At 48.0% G+C, this 22,137-nt stretch overlaps 1 protein-coding gene across 1 annotated transcript; it reads right to left on the bottom strand.

Moving 5' to 3' along the window:
• Positions 1-5,060: 5,060 nt before the first annotated feature.
• On the bottom strand, positions 5,061-8,863 carry CST5 (cystatin D). The gene is made up of 3 exons (XM_032142703.2): positions 8,561-8,863; positions 6,632-6,745; positions 5,061-5,397 (listed from the first exon to the last, which is right to left on the bottom strand). The coding sequence occupies exons 1-3, from the start codon at positions 8,789-8,791 to the stop codon at positions 5,314-5,316; spliced, it is 429 nt and encodes a 142-aa protein (XP_031998594.1). The 5' UTR covers positions 8,792-8,863; the 3' UTR covers positions 5,061-5,313.
• Between the last annotated feature and the right edge of the window lie 13,274 nt (positions 8,864-22,137).

Genomic DNA, 22,137 nt, shown 5'->3' with positions numbered 1-22,137 from the left:
ATTGAGAGCTTGTAGAAACTCCATTGTACTCTGTAGTTTACGAATGTTTTTATGCAGAAGTGTGCACACACACACACACCATTTCTACAATTTTCATCAGATTCCTAATGAGATCACTGAAGGCGCACCATTTCAATATGTAAGTATGGGTGCTGAGATGTGAATGGAAAGTTCTGAGCTTGTGCTGAAATTAAATGCAGACCAACCTCTCAAAACTTGGATGTTTCCTACTTTCAACATAACTGAGCAGCAGACTACCTCCTCCTTACATTCAATGGAAGTAGAATACAGGAGAATGAAATACATCAAGCACTCTAAAGCCAAGCTGGAATCTACCTGCTAATTGCAATCATTGTGTCCACAGGAATGATGAGTTCTTTGCTAGTAAACGCTCCTTAAGGAATGTGCGCGAAGATACCCTCTTTTCCCCAGGAGCTCACAGTGTAGCTGAGAGAGGATCTATCCACAAATATTCAGCGTCATGAAAAACAAGGAAAAATGTATTGAACACTAAATGACTGTTGCAACTCAGGGGGCAGGGGAAACCCCTGATGCTGAATATCAACTCCTGATTCACTAGCAATTAATGTGCTATTAAGCATATGCAGGCATATCAACCACACCAATAGACATTCAGCCATAGCATTTGTTAGTTTTTAAAATGCAGACATAGGGATGGTACAATGAAAAACAACCCATATCATCCCCCAAACACCCATGATGACATTTAAAATAATTAGAATAATTAGAACAACGTGCACATCGTAATAACATTCAAATGAAACAGAAAAATGCAAAATTCTTCTCCTTTCTTTTTCTTCTCTCTTCTCATCCTCTCTCCCTTTCTCTCTCTCTCTCTTCCCCTCAGATGTGTTTCTGTGTATACATGTGTGTATATGTCTGTGTACATGTCTAGATACACACATACACACGTGTGTTTAGTTTTGTTTTTGGAAAGAGCTTTGTATTAACATACCATATAGATCTTGTTTTCTATAAAATAATGTATTCAAAGTGTATTAAAATTTTTTTCATTTTAACACATAGATTGCTATCTAATACTTCTTAACGATGGTTTCATCTTGTGCGTGCATAATTTATTTATTCCCTCTCCAGTCATGTCATTGTTTTGATCATGCTGAAGTTTGTGCTATTTCCAGGATGCTGCCATCTTATCCACAGGTTTCACTGAGTGCTGGTGACACAATGGATGATGTGAATTCCTAACAGGGATTGATGTAGGGGGTGGGCATGTGACCCAGCCCTAGCCAATGAGACTGCAGGGGTGGTGAGCTAGGGGGTGCATAGGAGGAGCCTCCTCACATTCAGGAAGGAGGTGTGGAACAAAGGCTTTTCCCAGGGCTCTTTCCGCCTCTGGATGTTGGTGTTGATGATGTGATGTCTGGAGCTGTTGCAGCCACCTTGCTACCAGCTAGAGGCTGAAGCTTCAAGAACAGAAAGGTAAGGCTGAGAGAATCCCAAGGAAGCAGAGCTACATGCTGGGAGTTCTGTTCCTGAAGTCTGCCTCACCCAGGGGCTTCTTATCATGAGGGTAGAGCATTCCCTTTGCATTCAAGACATTTTTAATTAGGGACTTAGTTTACATGCGACTGAAAGCTTCTCAGCAGGTCCCAAGGCCTCTGCAGTTTCTTCTGCATGGTTTCTCCTTCCCTCACCTCTTCAAGTCTCCTTCTACTTTTGTGGCTGGTGGATTTGTCTCCTCCCTCAGGTCCTCCTTTGCCCATACGCTATGCAAGAATACTGCCCATGTGTGTGTGAGTGGCACAGACAGGAGGGGCGGGTCTGACGATTATTCTGTTGACTCTCCCCGCTTCAGGCAACACAGATGTAAAACTGTGACCAACAGGTGAGACGACTTGAAGAGATACTTTTTCCAGGACAAACTCCTGCACGTTCAATGAGCTAATCAATATAGCACATCATGATACATTTGCACAATTTTGAAGCTCACTACACAACAGTGACAGTTTAAAAATGCTGTGTTAGTGAGCATTGTTAATACAAAGAGTCTTTAAGATCATCAATCTTATGTCTATAAAATTTAGAAAGCACTAAAATCTTAGAGTTCACATATGAAAGGAAACTGCAAGAGGCTTTTCCGAATTTGACAACAATCAGGAAAGGTTGCACGATATTACCAATATGAGTTTTGAAGCAGAAAAAGGATGTTATACACCATTAAGTTCACAAATCATCAAACTGTTAGTGGAAAGACTGATTTATCTTTCTGCTATATTTATAAAAGTTCTGGTACAAATTCAGTGTCTTATGATGAGGCAAATAGTGATTCATTAGCTGAATATGGAAACATAGGCAGAAAATATTACAGAGTTGTATCAACTAGTTAATTAAACAAAAACATTCTATGAGACAGTAAAAATCACGTGGATTAAGGAAGGGCAAATCTGCCCTTTCATCTGCAGCGTGGATTGAGGGACTGATGGGGTCAAAGCCAGTGGCATCATGAACAGGAAACAATGTTATTCTCAAGCTGCAGCTTTGAAATGTCAAGCAGACTCTTCCTTGGCTGACAACTGCTTTCTGACTCAATGGAAGGCCTTGTTCTCTAGCGTCAAGGCTGTCAGAAACTTTGCTTATGAGTAAGAAGAACATCCCACTGCTTGGAGGATCTAGGTCCACCTTTAACCAGAAGCACAGAGCTACAGAGAAGGGGTTTCTGGACAGAACGTCCCACATCTGCCTGAACCTTATGGGTTCTGAGGAGATAGGAGGAGCTGGGTAAAATTTGCAGTCCAGACCTGACCCTGGCTCCTTTTCACAGAAGCCTGCCATGCTCTGAGTGCATCAATACAGCCTCAAAATCCCTTCCTCCAATCCTGTGATAACCTTTTTTCCTTTGTTTGTTGAATCATCTGAGGATCCTTGTTGTGACTTTATTCCCTTATTGCAACAACTCAATACTGAGTGTGTTGACTACAGGACTGATTTTGGTCGCTGATTATTTTCTGGATTTTGTGGGTGTGTGTTATTTTCTGGATTTTGTGGGTGTTTGCAGTATATTGCAGTGTTTTAAAAAGTGAATATTTTGCCATAATTTATTTTCTTTTCCCAAATAAACAACTTTCATGCTTTCTTTTGTATTGCTAATATTGCTCTATTTTTCATACATAAAGCCCCCATATTGTTTCAGCCTCAGGCCCTGCAGCACCTCGTCTGCCTGTGATCATGCAGAGCTTCCACCTGCCCAAGGAAAGACTGTGCTGTCTCGTGCTTCCCAGGCCTCCGATCCACTCACCCCTCCTTCCAGAGTGATTTCTCTGTGCTGGATGAGGGGTTTCCAACCTCTGCTGTTTCCATCTTTTACCTCTGATCTGGTGCATGATTTTTTCTAAAGGAACTCCTAGAAGACACTTAACATGACCTGATCAGGAACCTTCTTTACCCTCTTCCAAAGACACAGCTCAGTGCCCAGAAGATGGACCTGTTCACTCTCAGCTTCCCCGCATCCTGCTCTGCTCCTAGGCAGCAGACGCACAGGGAAAAGTGGGGGGACTCCTGTGCAGAGCCCCGACGTCACACCGTCTTCCCCAAGGAAGATAGAATTATGTCAGAAAGGGACTGTTTTTCAAAAAATCAGCTGTTCATTGTGCGCCTGGATGGTGGTCCCTTTGGTCAAAAAACCCTTCATCCACATGGAAAATTAAGAGCGCCTCCCTGCAGGGAAGACTTTGTCCCCAACCACAACATCTGTGCACCTGCTGCTCTGCCCTCAGCCCCTCTCTCCCAGTAGAAGCCTGAATCACCAGGCGCACCCTCCGCTGAGAGGATGAGGCCCAAATTTGACTCCCTCGCTCATGGCTGCCTGGGCACTGCTTCACTTCCCACATCACAGACGCGGTTAAATCCCATGGGGGTGGAGAGTAAATGGAAGCAGATGCTGCTCACTCTCCCTGCCAGACCATTCTCCTCCTGGCTTCCTAGGTGCGGCATAGTGGGTGCTGGCCTCAGGGCTGTTTCAGCAGCTTCCCCTTTGTCATTTCCCCTCAGTGTTCATGGCAGCCACCCTTGGTCAATGCAGCTCTGAGTGGCGAAGGCATTTCAGAGCCACGGGCCAGAGGCACCTGTCCTGAGGGCTGCACCCCCTTCTCTTTGGACTAAAATAGCAAAGAGAAGGACTGTGTGGGCTTGGGGCCATGTGATTTAGGACTGTAGCCTCCTGCTTGAGGCACAAATATCTACTATTCTATGAATCATGCTGACACTAACTTTTTTTTTTTTATTAATTGAAACATCCTCCTTGGAAAAAACAGTCTACTTCATGCCAGTCTCATTTGTGTTTTAACTTCTCTAACCCTAATATTAAGTTTGACATGAGGACTTTTTAAAACTTCAAGTCCAGAGAATGGGCTGGTGGGTGTGAATTGACAAAACCTCCCACCCTGGGGCACACCCTCCCAGGATGGATGACAGCAGGCACTGCTTTCTCTGTGTAATCTTGCCCGTTTTTGGTCTGGCTGGCAATTCTCCCAATCAGTTACACACACACATACACACTTTTGGCCTTCGTTTCCATGTGAGGGCCTAAAGTCTCTTGTGGAAAGAAGCAGACATCTATCGTTATCTATTTAGTGTCTAGGGGATTTGATGAGAGCAGCTCAGTCCCTGGAGTCTGCTCAACTCTGCAAGCACAGATGGAATCTACGGCCTGGCGAGCTCCACTGAGGCGTGGCCCCTGCCTGTGGAGACAGCCAGCCCCCTCCTCCTGGTCTGACCAGGAGCTCAGACCAAACCAGTAGCCCAGCTTCTGGGGCTAGCAGCCTGGGCCCCCTCCTCTCCCTGACCCCCTCACCAGGGGCTGCTGTGGCTGAAGTCCTGGGTTCCCAGCCCTTGGCTGCTCTCTCCCTGCTCTGAGGCTCAGGTCTCCTATAGCAGCAGCTCCCCTGACGGCCTTGCTGTGGCCACATCAGTTCCTAGATACTCCTCTGATCTCCACACCAGCAGGACAAGGAGGCTTCATAAAGGAACTGCAGAAACCCTGCCTGTGTGCACATCCCCAGACAGCCAAGAACTCAGAGGGAGGCGATGCTACTGTTTAATTGCAGGAGTTGGGAGAGCGTGCACTGCACACTGGGGCTATGAGAAGCAAGAAGGAAGGAGCAAGGGCAGAACCCCCTGCTGAGCAACAAAGGCCTCCTGCCGCCTTCTCTGTCTGTCTCCTGGTGCAGGTGCCTGGAGAGACCTCCCTCAGGGTGGGGCCACCAGTCCAGGGGTGGGAGCACTACAGGGGGTGGGAGTAGGATGTGGTCAGTGTGACAGGCCTTACACAGACCCCTAGACTTTCCGGCACTTGTAGTTCAGAATGGAAATTTTATCCTCCTTGGGAACTTCATTGATCTGGAAAGAGCAGAACTCTTCCTGTGAAAAGAAAGAGAGGGAGAAAACAAGTGTGGGTTACAGTTAAAGCCAAAGATGCCCAGGAATGAGACATCAGAATGGGGGTGAGAATGGATGGAGATGAGACACTGCCCCCTGACCCCGACCCACCCCTGCCGAGTTCCAGGGCACTGAGCCCAACTGGGCAGTGACTGTTCCATTGCCCCTCCCAAGGCTCCAAGTCACCAGGTGACATTGGGCCCTCATCGCAGCCTGCAGGATTCCTGTCCCAGCACAGCCCTATGAGAAGCAGCCTGTGCAAGGCCTTGGGAGCCCCAAGGGTGCAGGATGGGGGAGGTGGCTCACGGCCCCAAGCTCCTTCCACCTCCATCACCAAGGCCAGCACTAAGAGGGGCCAGAGGGAAGAACCCGGGGAACTGGATTGCAACTCAAAGTGCCCGAGGTGGTGAGGAGATGACAAGGAGAGCGTGGCTCTACCCTGAGCAGAGACCTCAAAAGAAATCCTGGGTTCTTGGAGAGGCTGGTGTTGGGTGAGCCGGGACAGGTCCAGGGCTTCTCAGCTAACAGGCATTTAATTCCCTCTAATCTGCTCAGAGTGGCTTTGGCTGCAGGCAGGTGCCTGAGGCTGGGATTAGACAGAGTCCCTCCTTTCTGACCAGAACCCAGCCCAGCAGCTGCTTCCTCCAGTCCAACAGGCAACACTCCAAGGCAGGCAGAGTTGACCTCCCAGTAACCATTACCAAGCTAAAGTCTTCCTAGCAAAACAAATTCATCACCCCTATCCACACCACTCCATCTGCACACACATAGGCATCCATATTAACTCACACCAACCCTCACCCAAACGAATCTCTGCGTGAACCCACATACTCCTTCACACATCCACACACATGTGCACACACAGTCCTGTGCACCTTCCTCATGTATGCACACATATGCACCTTTCCGCATGCATACCCACATGTATATACCATCCCACACATACATTCATGCACACACAAAACTCCATATGCACACACACATTCATTCACTTCACAATACACATCTGCACATGTGTGCCAAAGAACATGCATCTTCCCATGCACATGAATACATCCTTGCATACATGGCTCTACAAATGTCTGCACACATGCACACATGCCCTCCAAAGCATGTGCAGGAGTACAGGTGTGTGCGCGCACACACACACACACACACACACATGCACACACTGCTCGGCAGTACTTGATGCCCCTGACCCACATCAGGCACATACCTCTTTCAGTTTTGGCTGGTCATTGAAGGGACAGTTGTCCAAGTTGGACTGGGACTTGGTGCATATGGTTCGACCGAACTTCACGTTGAAGTAGTAGTTCACCCCATCCACGATCTACACGCGTGGAAGAGCAGGAAGCAGGGACAGCACACTGTCAGTTTCATGCACACACAGGCACTTCACTGTGACTGAGTCACTGGGCTTGCCTGGGGCTTCATGCTCCCACACTGTCACCCAAAAGGCACACAAGCCACCTTCTCCTGCTGGCTGGCAGGGGTACTGTGTCCCGGGCTTCCCTAGTAACTTGTTTTCTCTGGGTATGTCAAGCAAGCTGTCTCATGCAGCTCAGTAGGAGGAGAAGCAGGGGCAGGGCAGATGGAAGCCAGGGCCTAAACCCCCCTTTGCTGGATTCAGGAACAGAAGGCACAGCTCTGGGGAGCCAGCCAGGGTGGGACAAAGAAACAGTCCTGGCACCAGGCTTGCAGGGCAGGGTCTAAGCACCAAGGGAATGCTACTTCCCACAACAAAAAATTAACTGAATTCTGCTCCCTGTGCTCAGGGGCAGGGACACTGGACCCATCCTAGGAAGGCTGTCACCTGATGATGAAATTTTGGCTTTCAGCTCCTGGCATTCAGCCCACAGAGCATCTCATTCCTGCCATTTAACCCAGAGGCATTTTCCTCATTTCTCGGTAAGAGATGAGAGGCTCACATATGTTGATGTTTTAGGCCAATAAACATTGCTTCCCACATGCCTCCATTCCAGGTGTGATTTTCGAGGCAATATTTCTAAAGTGAGTCACACACCTGCATGTCTTATAGTTGCAACTTCAGAAGAGAACTGAATGCTTTCCCTGCACAGTGCTGCCCCCAGACCTGACTTGTCAGAACTGGAGAAGCATGGGATGAGGGACCCCGGGACCAGGGTGCTAGACCTTGCCCTGTGGAACCACACACAAGTCTTGTAGAACCACATGCAAGTCCTGTGGATCCCTCCGGTGTCAGTCTGCTGCTCTGTAAAATAGGCTCCAGGGCCCACGGATCTACATCATTCTGTGCTTCACTCCCAGTGAGTGACACACTTGAGAGGGAGGTGCAGGCCAGCAGGGACCACAGCACCAGGGAGTGCCCCTCCTGTGCAGGGAGAGGGCTGCAGGAGGAGAAACGCAGCTGGTCTGGACTCCTCTGACTTTCCAAGAGAAGGTGGAGGAGCTCTAAAGGCTGGCAGGCCATATAGCCAAGTGGTCGCTGTGTCACTGTTTGCTGCTCTGCCATGGGACGTAGGTCAAGCTGGGCTCGGTAGTCCTGCTGAAGCTCCCTCCCTCCGGACCCAACTGCCTCCTTCGCTCTGCTGGGTGACTGCTGTCCTCATTTTGCTCTGCGTCAGCTGGCAGAGGCAGGGTCAGGCGTGCTCTACCCCAGCAGGAACTCAGCTGTCCTGGGCTGTAGGGGGTGGTCAGCCGGCCTGAGAGTGAAGGCCACTAGCCCTAATGGGCTGTGCCCAGGGGCGTGACTTGGGAGGGAAGTAGGGCTCTGCAGGACAAGGAGCCAGGTTCCTGTGTGGTCGCTGTGGAGAGGACTCAGGCAGGAGGATGAGTCTCACGGCCTGAATCTCATCCTGAGCAGCACCAAGCCCACCCAGAGTCAGCACAATCTCCATCCACACCTGCTGGACCCTGGGAAATGCCACGGTCATGGTACAGACACAACGGCTGCTGCACACTAAAGGAGGCCGAGGGGACAGGACAGGGCTGAACTCAGCACTCACGGCCGGGGAGTGTCCTAGGGCGTGAAGACCCTCAGCAGACAGTCAGGGAAAGCTGAATGAGTCTGCGGTTTAGATAATGTTGATTTGCTAGGAGTCCTCTGGGGGGTGAGGCAACAAACCCAGCTGGGACTCAGGCCCCCCGGGGTGGTGGTAGCACGCACCTGCTGATAGGCAGCCATCACCTGCAGAGGGCGGCTGTAGTACTCATCCTTACTAATGTCCTTGTTGTACTCGCTGATGGTGAAGTCCAGGGCACGCTGCACACTCTTGTCATTGAGGTCTGCGGCATGGATGCCACCCGCCAAGTTCCTAGATTGGGCCGAGGCACTCCCGGCCGCGGCCACCATCAAGGCAGTCAGCAGCAGCAGTGGGGTGTACATGGGCCAGGTCATGTTCTACTGGGACACAGAGCAAGGAGCTGGATCTCCCAGAGAGCAAAGCAGCAAGAGGCTGAGGCAGGAAGCCCAGGCCAGAAGGCAGCTGTGCATTTATCCTACTTGGGTGTCCCCCAACCCCACCTGCTCCCTGGCCCCGCCCCTGGCTCCTCCTCCTCTTTCTACCCCTCCTCTTCTGTCTCTATCTCCCTTTCCACCCCCAACCACTTCCCTCCCTCCCCCTCTAAGTTCCCTTCGCTCCTCCCATGCCTCCTCCTCATCCTCCTCCCCACTCCTGTCCTGACTGCAACCTCCCCACAGCCCTGCCCCTCTTCCTCAGTGCTCTAAAGCTTGGCTCACTCTGGATTCCAGAGAGGTGACGCTGCTCCCTGGGCTGTGAAACATGGTGACCACCTATTTCCTCAGGAAAGGGAGAAATACAGGGCTTGGCCTCCTAAAGTCTTCAGATATCAGGGGCATCCAGGAGCACGTGGTTATGGTCTGGGAATTCCTGGAGCAGGGAGCTGTTTCAGAAGCTTCGGGATGACCTTGTCCATGTCCTGTTCTGGGGAACTTCTTTGCCAAACATAAAGTAATTAACCTTTGGGTAAAGTTCACTGGGTTCTCTTTTCATAACTCCTCATTATTCAATAAACAAACCTGTCACCAGCTTCCCCCTGCACCAAACAGTCTGGACAATGGAGCCATAGACATGACCTTGCGGAGCTGCCGTCCAACAGAGATGTGACAGAAACCCAGGAGCAATTTAAAACACATTTGAAAAAGTTAAAAGATACAGCTGAAAGTAATTTTGATATTTCTACTTTAACCTAATATATCCAAAATACTTCAACACATCAGAACTATTCTTAAGGAGCTAGTTTACATTCTTTTGTGTGTGTGCAATGTCTTGAGGTTCCCTGTGTATTTTTTACAGTTAGACCAAGTGTCACTTTGGACTAGCCCCATTTCAAGTGCCCTGTGGCCACGAGTGGCTGCTGGTGGCTGTGGTACTGCATAGCCCAGCCATTAGGGTGTGTGGGAGGATGCAGAGTGGTGATCAACAATTTAGATCAGGGAATTATAGTCACTCAGTTAGAGAGAGATGGGTGCTACTGGACCCTGGTCAGGGAAGTCTCTATGAGACTGGAAGGTTGAGAAGCCCCAGGCAGCAGGGAATAGTCAGTGCAAAGGCCCTGAGTCAAGGCTGGGCATGCCTGCTCCAGGAAAAGGAAGCTCCTGGAGGGGGTGTGAGCAGGGAAAGGAACGACCTGGAGTCTCACGGTAACTGTGGGTATGTCCAGGTGGAAGGGGCAGGGAGACCCCTGGCAGGCAGTGGGGGTGTCAGGAGAAGGAGCAGCAGCCACAGGATGAATGTGGGATCCCAAGAGCCTCTCTTGCATCTCGCCTCTGGGAGACATGCTGCCAGCGCTGGTCCTCTGTGCACTGCTTGGAAAACTCATGTAATATTTTTAAAATTACTTTGAATGAGGTAGAATTTACATACAATAAAATGCCTAACACTATGTGCCCAATCTGGGGGATTTCATACATGCATACGCTTGTGTTACCACTTTGTCCACACCTGTGATACTGCCTCGCCCCAGATGGTTTCCTTCTGCCTCTGAAGCCCACCCTCATGCCCATCCCACCCTGGCAGCCCACATGTGACCCTGTAGACTCCTTTATTGCCTGTCCTTGAGCTTCCCAGGAATGGAATCCTGCAGAGAGAGCCTGGGTGTGTCTTCGTTCTTTGCTCAGCATGGCTTCATTGCCAGGATTGCCAGTTCTCCTTCCCACAGACTGAGAGGATGTGGTTAGTTGGGTGCTCTGTGGGGTGACAAAGCCCCCAACTCGGGATGCCGCGGGCCTGGGCTGGAATGTGACTCCAGGAGTGGGGAGGGTGGAAGGAGGCTCTGAGCAGACAGCTGCTCCCTTCATTCTCTCAACCCCACCCTCCATACCTGAAGGTGACCCTGTGGCAAATGCCCTTATGACAAGGTGGCAGCTTGGCCAGAAATGCCAGGAAAACCTGGGCCTTTGTAGGGCACCCAGAGGACTCTCCCGGGAGTTGTGGAGGTGAGGGTCGGCCAGGATCAGCCCAGACCTGCTATAATCCCGGGGCTCCGCCATGGCTGGGGCCGCATCAGCAGGAACCTGACAGCGGGAACAATATTACTCATGGGTGCTCATGTTCAGTATGAGGACAGGGGACCTGTTTACCCAAGGCCCAATGACCGTTGCACCCCACTGTGAATCCAGCACCCCTAGAAAAGCCATGCATCCCAGCAGATACAGCACGTGGCCCAGGGATAGTGTTTACTGCTGGGTGAGGGAGGGAAGGTCTTCAAGCAGGGCTGCACATGATGCCTCCTAGTTAGACAGGAAATGGGGGGAGATTCCCAGAGAAGGAAAAGAGAGGGCAGCCCCTCACCAGGTGCTTGTGAGTAGAATGGTCATCTCCCAAGTGTGAGAGTTAGGTCTCCTCTGTGGCTCCCACCTTCCCTGGCTGCTGGGGCTCAACTCTCAGGAGGATGTGTTGTGCAGAGGGTAAGCTGAAATACACACAAATCTTTCCTATCTTTTGTCATTAGGAAGGAGGTGCAGGTAATCCACATAACAGGCGTATGGTGGTGGGTGGAGTATGGGGTGGGAGCTGGAGTGCTGGCCTATTTCCCTGTATGTGATGCCACCGCCGGTGGTCATCCTCTGTCAGGACACTGGAATGAGCTATAGGGAGGGTCAACAGGCCTGATACAGTGACCACTCTAATCTTTGTAGTCGGACCCCCGTGTAGGGCACTCTCAGGAGCTACAAGAGATGCATCCAGTATGGGTGATGGTAAGTGGAAGGTTAGGGTAGATGGACAGCTTCTCCAGCTGCTGGGTGACCTTGGGAAAATGTTTTGCCTTCTCTATGTGTCATGCATATGGAAAGGTGAGCTGCTTTGTAAATGGTGGTGTCTGCTGGTTCAAAACCAGCAAGATAAGTTTGATTCTGCAGTGACATTTAAGTGTAGTTAAAATTTATGGTAGCCCAGTGTTATGGCATGCCTGTACAGCTACTCTTGAGGTGAGACAGGAGGATCTCTTGAGCCCAGGTGTTCCAGACCACACTGTTCAACACAGTGAGAACCCATCTCAAAAAAAAAAAAAAAAGATGGAGCCTTAGTTCCTATAGCTTACAGCTCCAAGGACGGGCTGGCAGGGACCCAGAGATAAACAATGGACTCAGGCCCAAGCCTGGGGCCTCCAGCACCTTCGTAATCTGGAGGAGTCCAGTTGCCCAGGAGGGGGCATATTTCCTTTCTGCCAGTGGATGGAAGAGAAAGCCATGTTCTCCCAGGTTGCGTGTGTAACTTAATCCCATGATTGAATTAGTAGAGTGAGAAATTAGGTGAGTGACAGAAGTTCTCTATAATAAATAAGCAGTAAAGGGAAACACTAAACAATATTAAAATCAATAAATACCTAAGGACATAAACATCACCTAAAGTGCAAGTGGTTAAATCAAGTTGGCCAAGAGTTGAGATTCTGCACATCTGGGTTTTGAGCAATTAACAGTCAGTGTCTATGGTAGGAGATGAGACTGAGCAGCCACGGGATTTGGTGGTTTCTCAAAGGGGAAGCCCAGAATCCTCCTTTATGGAGTGCTGCAAGTTCTCTGGGGTCAAGCTTGTCCCTTACACACACCCTTCCTCCTTCCCCCTCCCCGCTCCCAACTGTGGGGGACCTGAGATACTCCTGGACCATTGGCTGCCATTGGTAAGCATCTGGGCTCTGATGGGGATGAGGCCACATTATTATGAACTCTGGTACTTGCTGTGAAGCATGCCCAAAGCCCCTGCAGGAAAAGGGAGTACAGAGCCCAGGATCTGAGGTCTGATAGTTTGGCCCTTTATGGGGGGAAAGAGAATCCTTGGGAAGTTTCCTGCTCAGGGATCAATGTGTAAACAGCACTTAGGATTTTAGATTACAAGGTTACTATTTATTTTCTCAAGGAGTACATTCTTCCGAGCACAGCCAGTGGCTAGAGAACCACAGCCGAATGGAGAGGACAGGGAGAGGTCCGTGGGAACTCGGGCTGCTTGCTGATGCACCCAGGGACTTCCCCCAGCTCCCTGGTCCCGGCCTGCAGGGGCCTGGCCAAGGAGAAAACAGATGGCTCTGAGGGGAGAGCAATCCCCTTGGCATCTCTGGGTGGTCAGAGTTTCCTTTCTAATCCTCATTCAGGTCACTGCTGGGACTTCCCTGTCACTGTTTGTCTAACCTTAAATATCAATTCCTTTAGCAGAGTGCAGTGGCTGTGGAGAGTGGTTCCTGTTCCTGCCTGGAATCCTGTTACACTCAATCAGTGGGTGCTGGAGCTGGAGCCAGAGGCCATCAGGACAGCCCTGCCTGGCCTGTGGCCCTGCGTGCCCTCTCCTCCTGTCACAGAGGAGCTGGATCCAGTGACAAGACTCTCTCTAATGAATCTTTAAGGCTCCTCTGAGCCTTCTTCTCCACTGGGCCTCAACCCTGGTCTCCAGCTCCTACCTGCCAGGTCTGCATTGCCCAGTTTTAGGAAAGAATCCTGCTCCATCATGTTAGGGAGAATCCTGCTGTCCTTGGGATTCGATCACCCTTGACATCGGATCAAGTTCCTCATCCCTCAGCTTTGATGTCTAAGGCTGTGTCCTGCCTTTAGCAAGAATCCTGTTTGGTCAGTTCAGCCAGAAACCCCTACCTTTGATGTCTCTGCTTAGTATTGTTTTCTTCACTAACCTCCACGCCCTACTCCTTGGCTATAAATCCCCACTTACTCTTTTTATATTTGGACTTGAGCTCACTCTGTCTTATTGTGACAGTGTTGACCCTATTGCAATTGTCTTGAGTCATCTCAACCAAGGCCAGGCTTCCAGCAGCGAACCTCCTCATCCCCCTGTCCATGACATCATCACTGGACTTCCTGCAGGCACCACCAGTTCAGCATGTCTATTGCTACAATCATCATTTTGCCCCTCATGGAGAGCATGATATGTAGGTTGGATTTGGAAGGAAAGGGCTGCGCTCCGTGAGTCTCATGGCAGTTGTAGACACCAGCAGAAACCACACAGTCTATGGAGGAGGAGATTTCTCCCTCTCTGGACCCTACATGGGATGGACTGTGGGTTTCTGCTAGGAGGGGTGTATTTAGAGCATCCTGTACACATCAGTTACCTACTGCTGCATCAGAAGCCACCCCAAATCTTCCTGCCTGAAAGCAACACGATGTGTGGATTCTCACGACTCTGGAGCTGTCCGCGGCTCTTCCGCTGGTCTTGCTAGGTTCACTTGGGGGCTGCATTTAGGTGGGGTAGGCTGGGAACGTGCTCAGCAGGGATGGTGGCCATCTCTTTGCAGGCAGTCTTGCACCCTCAAGAAGGTGAGAGGATACTTTTACATGAAGTTGCTGTCCATAATCGCATTTAAGGAGCCCACCTCCCAGGAGTGGCCTGGCCCCAGCCGTTGCAGCATATCTATGCCAGTCCACTAGAAAGTTGCTATTTTTCACTTTATCATTAACAAATATTGCACAAAACAATGCTTTGAAATATGATTATATCCTACTTCTTATCAAATTTTCGCTTTCTAGCCTTAGCATACAATGATAATTGTTGCTTGAATCAATTGTTATTATGACTGTTGTGAAAGGGTTGTTTCTAATTTCATTATTTGTTCTACATTTATTAATCGCATTCATTCTACTATAAGGAAAATCTCTCGTTTCTTCTATCTGCCTATCTATCTACCTGCCTACCTATTTGCCATTCATCTCTCCATAGATCTATCTGACTCATGGTTTCTTATTTTATTCAATGAGTTATTCTCTGTTAGCACTATTTATTCCAATGTATAAATTATCTCAGAGCTGGCTATTGGGGGCCCCTTCAAGCTGCTTCCTGCATTCTTATGACACGTTTTAATCATTATTTGAGTCTATTTTAACTTTCTGATGTAACAAGAAGTTCCAGATTTATCTTTCACTTTTCTGAGCCAACCTTAGAATCAGTGGCTAGAATCTGCGGTGAATTTAGAAAGCAAAGCACAAGTGCAGCCTGTGCTCATTGCTCCTGGATGGCCATGGGGCCTCGGTCCGTGCTTCTCAACCTGTGGCAGGAGGCACCAAATGTGCTTCCCAGAGCATGCTTGGTAATGTCTGGGGACATTTTTGATTGTCACTACTTGGGAGGAGGTGCTTCTGTCATTTTGGGGATAGAGGTCTTGGATGCTGATAAACATCAGGCAATGCATAGCACAGCTCCCAAAGATGGAGTGATTGGGCCCAAAATGTCCACAGTGGGGAGAGTGAGAAGCCTTGTTCCAGGCCTCCTCAGTGGGACAGAGCTATGAAATCCACACGTGAACATACTCACGTGTTGATATTTATTTCTACATTATCTGTCTATATGTTATAAACCATAAGTTAATATTGACCTTATTTCCAACACCGTGAGATTCTTTCTGGTTCTTCCCTTTCCAAAGCTGTGGCTGCTTTCTTTGACAGTTAAAAACTTGGATCCCATCAATTACCATCATCATGCAGTCAGCCTCTGTATCCTTGAGTTCCACCTTTTTGGATTCAACCAAGTTCAGATAAAAAATATTTTTTGACAAATGCATCTGCACTGAACATGGACAGACTTATCTTGCCATTGTTCCCTAAGTTATACAGCATAACAAGTACGCACGCAGCATTTACATTGTCTGAGGTATTATGAGTAACCTAGAGATGATTTACAGTATACAGGAGGATGTGCATGGGTTATATGCACATGTTACACCATTTTATATGAGGGACTTGAGTATCCATGGATTTTGGTATAGGAGGGAGGTCCTGGAACCAATCCCTCATGGATAGCAATGGATGGCTATATTTACTTAACTTCCTCAATACTAGAATTTACAGAAAGTGAAACAATATTCCAGATGAATGTTTCTTAATTTATTTCCACAGGACACTCTTTCTGAAGGTAGCTGATAGGTGTTAGCCATTCCCCTCAAAAATCAAAGTGTAGGAATTTCAGAATAATTGATTACAGTTTGAAGATAAAAAATCAGGTGGCTTACTGCAGACATTTTATGAGTTTTAATGAATATTATAATGTGCATTGATAGTTCCAAAAGGAGGCTTTGGCATACAAAATAATTTCAATGTTTGTTGAAGGAATTTTTAAAAATGTAATTAGTAGCGCACATTAACTTTTACAGCTGCATTTGTGCTGCGTGCAGCAGTTTGTAAAATGCAGTTTTAGATCTGTTTCAGTCTGCAACTAGCTCTTCCAGATTTTGCCATGAACATAGTTTTGTGCTTTTAAGGAAATTCAATGCAGGAAAATACCTATTCAGCAGGTTTCCTTCATAATAATCCATCTTTGTATGAGACCATGTGTGTGAGACTGTGTGTGTGTGAGATTGTGTGTATCTGTGTGGCTCTGTGTGTGTGACTGCATGTATGTGTGTGATTGGGTGTGTGATTCTATGTGTGTGTGTGAGAGACTGTGTGTATGTTTGTAATTCTGTGTGTGAAACTGTGTGTATTTGTGTGTGACTGTGTGTGTGCATGTACTTGGACAAATGGCCAGGCATCAATCCCTCCTCAGGAGTCTGAAAGCTGTCCAGCTGCCCACTACTGGTCCCCTAATGAGCCTGGCTTATCCCCATTCAGCAGCTCCTGCCTCCCCCTAGAACACCCCATTGCCCTTCTCTAGGGTCTCTGAGTTTGCACTGCAGTATTTGTTATCATCGTCGGGAGCTCAGCGACACTGTAGATTCTTCCTAGGGTAGCAATGCACTGGAGATGCTCCCAGTTACCTCCTCTGCTGTCTACCTTTGATCTCCCCTACTCCAAGGCATCCTCTCTTCATGAGACTCCCAGGCCAGGAAGGAAAGTAAAAGCTTTTTATCAACCATCTCTGTGCCTCTCTATGTGCTTCCTGTGTTCTAGACATGGGCACACTGTCTACTTGCTCAATGCCGTGGTCCCAGCCCTAGCACTGGGTTCAGTAAGGAATTAGTTGAGTGAATTAATGGATCCTCCAACAATCTTTACGAAATGTGTTTCCATATTTTGCAGATGAGGAACCTGCAGCAAAACGTGTCAGGGCAGAGTCTGATGCAAGTGCACAGGACCCCACACTGTGATGTCATCATAGCTGAGCCCTGCCTGGGATCTTGGAGCTCTCCAGTGGTGTGTTCTCCGCAAGGGTGGACCTTGGATACATGTGTGCATTCAGTCAAAAGAGAGGTATGGTGTGCCTGCTGTGTGTCAAGAATTATCTTCTCATCAGCAAGAGTACACCCCTCTATTTGCGGATATGTGAAGAACAAAATGACAATGCGTACGAGGTCCTTACCGAACTGCTCGGCACAGAGAAGCCCTGGAGAAAGAGTGACAGTTTTGCTGGTGGAGGCTCTGCTGGCTGGGTTCCAGGACACTGTCTCTGGTACACCCTGTGCTTCCTGCCACCCTCCCTAGGGTGATTTCTTATCCTTCCTCCATTGCATTTTGATATTTGATCCCAAGCTTTTGTCATTTTTCAAAAGATCCAAAGGTCATCTTAACTCTTGCCATTGAAATGACAGTTGTAACAAATAGTTGTAGAGTTATCACAACCTCACAGGTGCTACTGGCAAAATGTTCACATGACATTATCTCATTCCCACTGAGAAAGTCTCTGATACACCCATAAAGGCATTTCATCCAATATGTATATTCAGTGTCTTCTACGGTCCAGGGATTGTTCATAGGCACTTTACAGATAGGGGGATGAATACAGTATTGCCTTTACCCAGCTTGTAGTCAAATGGTATCCTAACCTAGAAAGAGCGACCTGGAAAGACCACTCTGGGGATGTGACATGGGAGCTGCTCTCTGCAGGAGGAGAAGCAGCCAGCTGCAGAATCCCAAGGGTGGGGATTTTCTGGCCAAAAAACAGCATGAACTTACCCTGAGGAGAAAATGATCTTAACCTGTGGAAGCTCCTGAATTGATCGTCAAGGACCAGCAGGCAGGAAAGATACAGAGACTGGGTCTGCGGATGAGCAGATGTTAGTTCCTGCCAGGCCATATGCATCATGCTGAAGAATTTATACTTTATTCCAAGACTAATGAGAAGTCTTTGAAGGGTTTTACCGGGACTATGACATGGCACCTTATATGTTATTGGAAGGCTGGCATGGCCGCAAGGAAGGAACAGGCTTCTAGTCGGTGAGAATGGGAGGGTGGAGAACAGTCAGGAGGACATTGCAGTCACCCAGGAAAGGGAGGACAGTGACCTGGGCCTGTGCAGTGGTCGGGAGGTGGAGCACAGGAGACTCAGGATGCCTGTGAGAGGCGGTGGGGCAGGACTTGCTGAGGGCTGGGGTGAGGGCATAGTGGGGAGGAAAGAACAGAACTCCAGCCCTAGTCTGAGCACGTGGCATGACAATTACTGAACTAGAGGAGACATGAGGATAAGCAGATGGTCAGCTCTCAGGAAGGAACCGAGAGCTGTCCTCAGGAGATTCTTGGGACATCATGCATGTAAGACTGTGGATCTAAAATGTCAACCCCTGTGCCCAGCCTAGTGGGGCCAGATTTCATTAGAGTGCAGGTGAGGGTCTTCTTCCTTTTGCTGATGGACTTCATTATGAATATGGCACCAAAATGACTTTTTATTATAAAATGTTTTAAGTACTTTTTTTGCCAGTCATATTTGGAAAAAGAAAACATAAGCCTTTTTTTTAATGGAATCTCACTCTATCACCAGACTTCAGTGCAGTAGCGCGATCTTGGCTCACAGCAACCTCCGCCTCTCGGGTTCAAGCGATTCTGCCTCAGCCTCTTGAGTAGCTGGGACTACAGGTGAGTGCCACTATGCCCAGCTAAGTTTGCCATTCATGGCATTGAATGTGTCTGAGAAGGATGCCTGAGCTGTGTCAGAGTTGGCAGGAATGGTGGACCTTTGGGCCCCGAGAGATGGAGTGTGTCCGAGGGGAACTAAGTGGGAAGAGGCTTGCAGAGTTGGCAACCTCCTCACCCCATGATAAAAGAGGAGACGATATGCTGAAACATCACATGTGAAGATGAACACATCACAAAGGGAATGCTCAAATGCGGCAGATAAACCACAAAGCTACAGGGCGATTCCTGTGCCCGCAGCCACCTGCCCTGTAAATCCTGCTCAGTTCATGAGTTTGCAGAGAACCTCTGGGTTTTGCATGCTCCACTTCACCACAGTGACCACCAGAGGGCAGCATTCACCCACGGATGACCAGCTCTTCGGGTGCCTCTGCTCGAGCCTCACCCTGGGGAGCAGGCTCTGAAGGTAACCCTGGGGTTGTCATAGGATCTGCCTTGGAGAAAGGGGTTTTGCAAACTAAGCACTCCCTGAGTGCCGTACGGGTTCTACAGAGGCCCGTCTGCTTTTATTGATTTTACTGATCTGCTTTTACTGATTTTTTATCTGCTTTTACTGATTTTATTGATTTTATTGATCAGAGCAATGGCCAGTAGATGGCACAACCTCCTGTTCCTGCAGCTGTCCCCAGGGCCCCTGCTGGATCTATCCAGGAAGGAGAGACAAGCCCAGAAGTGACTCTCTCGGAAGACAGGGACCTTCTCAAGGCGAGGGACAATGAACGTGTGGACACCCCTGTGGACAAGTCTGGTTTCTATCCTCTCTTCCACTCTTTGCCTCCTCACCCCTTTCCTGGTGCTCTCTCTCTTGCTTCTTGCCCCTTTCTCAAACTACCCATCTCCTTCTTTTTCATGGTCATCTTGGTCAGTCAGAGGCATGAATACCAGGGAAAAACCACGTTTGCTGCTGTGGTTAAGAAGAATACATGATCCATTAATGAAAAACAGTTTCCCATCCATGGAGAGGTGTCTGAGGGCAAGATTCACCTGAGTCCAGATCTGATGAGCCTGCAAACAGAGGAAAACCGTTGATGATACCTGCTCTGGCCTCGTGCTTATACTCTGCACCAAAGAGCTTTATCTTTTCACATCAAATATCATATCACCACCATTACCACTATATCATCAATATCACCATAACCTTTACAACTATTGTCACTTCCATAACCTCCAACACTATCATCAGCATCACCTCCACCATCCTCACAATCATCACTACCACCATCGCCATTATCTTTACCACTATCACCATTGATACCACTCCCATGATCATGATCATCATCACCACCATCACCATCACCATCACCACCATGATCACCATCACCATAACCTCAACATCATGATCATCACCATCATCACCACCATCACCATAATCATCACTACCATCACCATCACTATTATGATCACTGTCACTCATTATTGCCACCACCAAGACCATCACCATCAACACCAGTACCATCATAATCTCCACCATAACTACCATCATTACCACCATCAGCATTATCACCATTATCATCAATATCATCACCACAACCATCATTATCAATACCACCATCTCTGCCATCATCACCATCACCACCACCGCTATTACTACCATCACCATCACCACCTTCACCACTATTACCATGGCATTATTATTATTACAAGAGCTACCTTCATCACCACCATTATAACCACCACCACCACCATCACTATTATCACAATCACTATTACCATTATCAATAACAGTACTGCTATCATCACCATTACCATCACTATCACCACTACTACCATCACCATCAGTATACTCACCGTCATTATACTCATCATGACCACCATTACCATTATCATCATCCACACCATCACCATCATTACCTTTACCAGCATTACAACCATACCATCATCATCACCTTCAAAACCATCATCACCATCACCATTTTCATTTCCAGCATACCATTCTCATCACCATCATCATCTTCAGCACCACTGCCACGTGTCTGTCAGTAGCTGTTCTGCATTGGACATTGTGCCACACCCGTTATAAACCTCATGTGATTACATAGTCGTGCTAATTCTATATTTTATAGAAAAAAAGATGGTGGTAATTGGCTTTGTAACATGATAGAAGGGTGTGAGGATCTGCTTTCTCTTCTCAGAATTATCTGCAATCAATGGAAGAGAAGACTCACTTTATTTCTCAGCTCCCACATTGCTGGATCTTCCCTAGAATGGTCTGATGTGGACATCCGCAGTGAAGTCTTCACTGGTTTGCTGATCTCTGCCCTCAGATTTTGTTTCTCTGGTTCTAAAATGTTTAGAAACCCATATCCCCTGCCATATGAAGCATTGGCACCTTGCTGTCGGTGGCTGCGCTCTTGCTTTTGCCCATCACATAGCCTGGCCTCTAGGGAAACCGGACTCTTTGATGTTCTCCAGACACAGAACTGTCCAGGCTCACATAATTCTTTCTCAAACGTTTACCTGCACATGTCCACTCCACCCTAGATCTTTGCCTCCACAAATGCTACCTGCTTCTCAGGTTTAGGTCTACACAAACCTTGTCTATGAATCCCTCTCTTGTTCCTGCAGCCAGCCAGGTGTGACCATTTTGATTTGGGGGTCTGATAGCACTTTTGTGTGCACAAGAGGAATTTTCTATCCTCCTCTTAGGGTCGTTCTTACTTGTGTGTCTATTTCTGTCACCTGCCAGGCCATGGGGTCCTAGAGGATAAAGACTGAGTCTCCTTCCCCGTGTGATTTGCCTCTCAGAGATCACTGAGATAATCACAAACAAAAACTAGCTAACACTAATAATGAACATAACACTCAGTAATGTGTTATAACCTCATAATAACTACTTAGTAGGTGCTATTACTGTCTTCATTTTACAGATAAAATAACTGAGCCACAGATAGTTTAGGGAAATATGTCAAATTTAGACAGCTTGTAAATGGAAGAATCAGGATTTTAACCCGTGTAGTCTGACTCCATGTCATTGCCATGATGTGAGATGCCTCAGCAGTCTGCTGTCCCCGAAACTTTTTACATTTGAGAAATTTTATGTCGAGCCACAGTTATGCTGCTTTTGAACTGGATCTCAGTTGATGGGGTCATTTAAAACGCCAAGGTCATCACTGCCTCATATGGAACTTGACAACGATTCACATCCATGTGTCTTGGCCCAGACTCTCCTTTTTGGAATTCCCATCTCCTATGTTACCTCATTGATTTCTCATCATTTGTGATTCTGTAGATATTACATATTCCATAAAGGTGACTGTCTAAATTGACAGAAGTAAACCCTGGCAAGAGGATGCAAATGAAAGTGGTTTATTTGGGAGGTAGTCCCAGGACACACTCCTGGTGAACTGAGGAAATGATGCAGGAAAGAGAAGATGCTCAATACAGTGAGTGTGAACTTTCCGGCTACTGCTATGGTCACCTAGGGCTCAATTCTGCTGGGAACT

The sequence above is a fragment of the Hylobates moloch genome, unplaced genomic scaffold (genome assembly GCF_009828535.3).
Source record: "Hylobates moloch isolate HMO894 unplaced genomic scaffold, HMol_V3 SCAFFOLD_21, whole genome shotgun sequence".
NCBI classification, from domain to species: Eukaryota; Metazoa; Chordata; class Mammalia; order Primates; family Hylobatidae; genus Hylobates; species Hylobates moloch.
This window is presented reverse-complemented; position numbering and strand designations above follow the sequence as displayed.

Coding starts and splice junctions, on each gene's coding strand:
- CST5 (XM_032142703.2), bottom strand. CDS start 8,791: ATGACCTGGCCCATGTACACCCCACTGCTGCTGCTGACTGCCTTGATG. Junction 6,746..8,560: donor TGATGGCTGCCTATCAGCAG/GTGCGTGCTACC, acceptor CCACGCGTGTAG/ATCGTGGATGGGGTGAACTA. Junction 5,398..6,631: donor ACCAGCCAAAACTGAAAGAG/GTATGTGCCTGA, acceptor TTCTTTTCACAG/GAAGAGTTCTGCTCTTTCCA.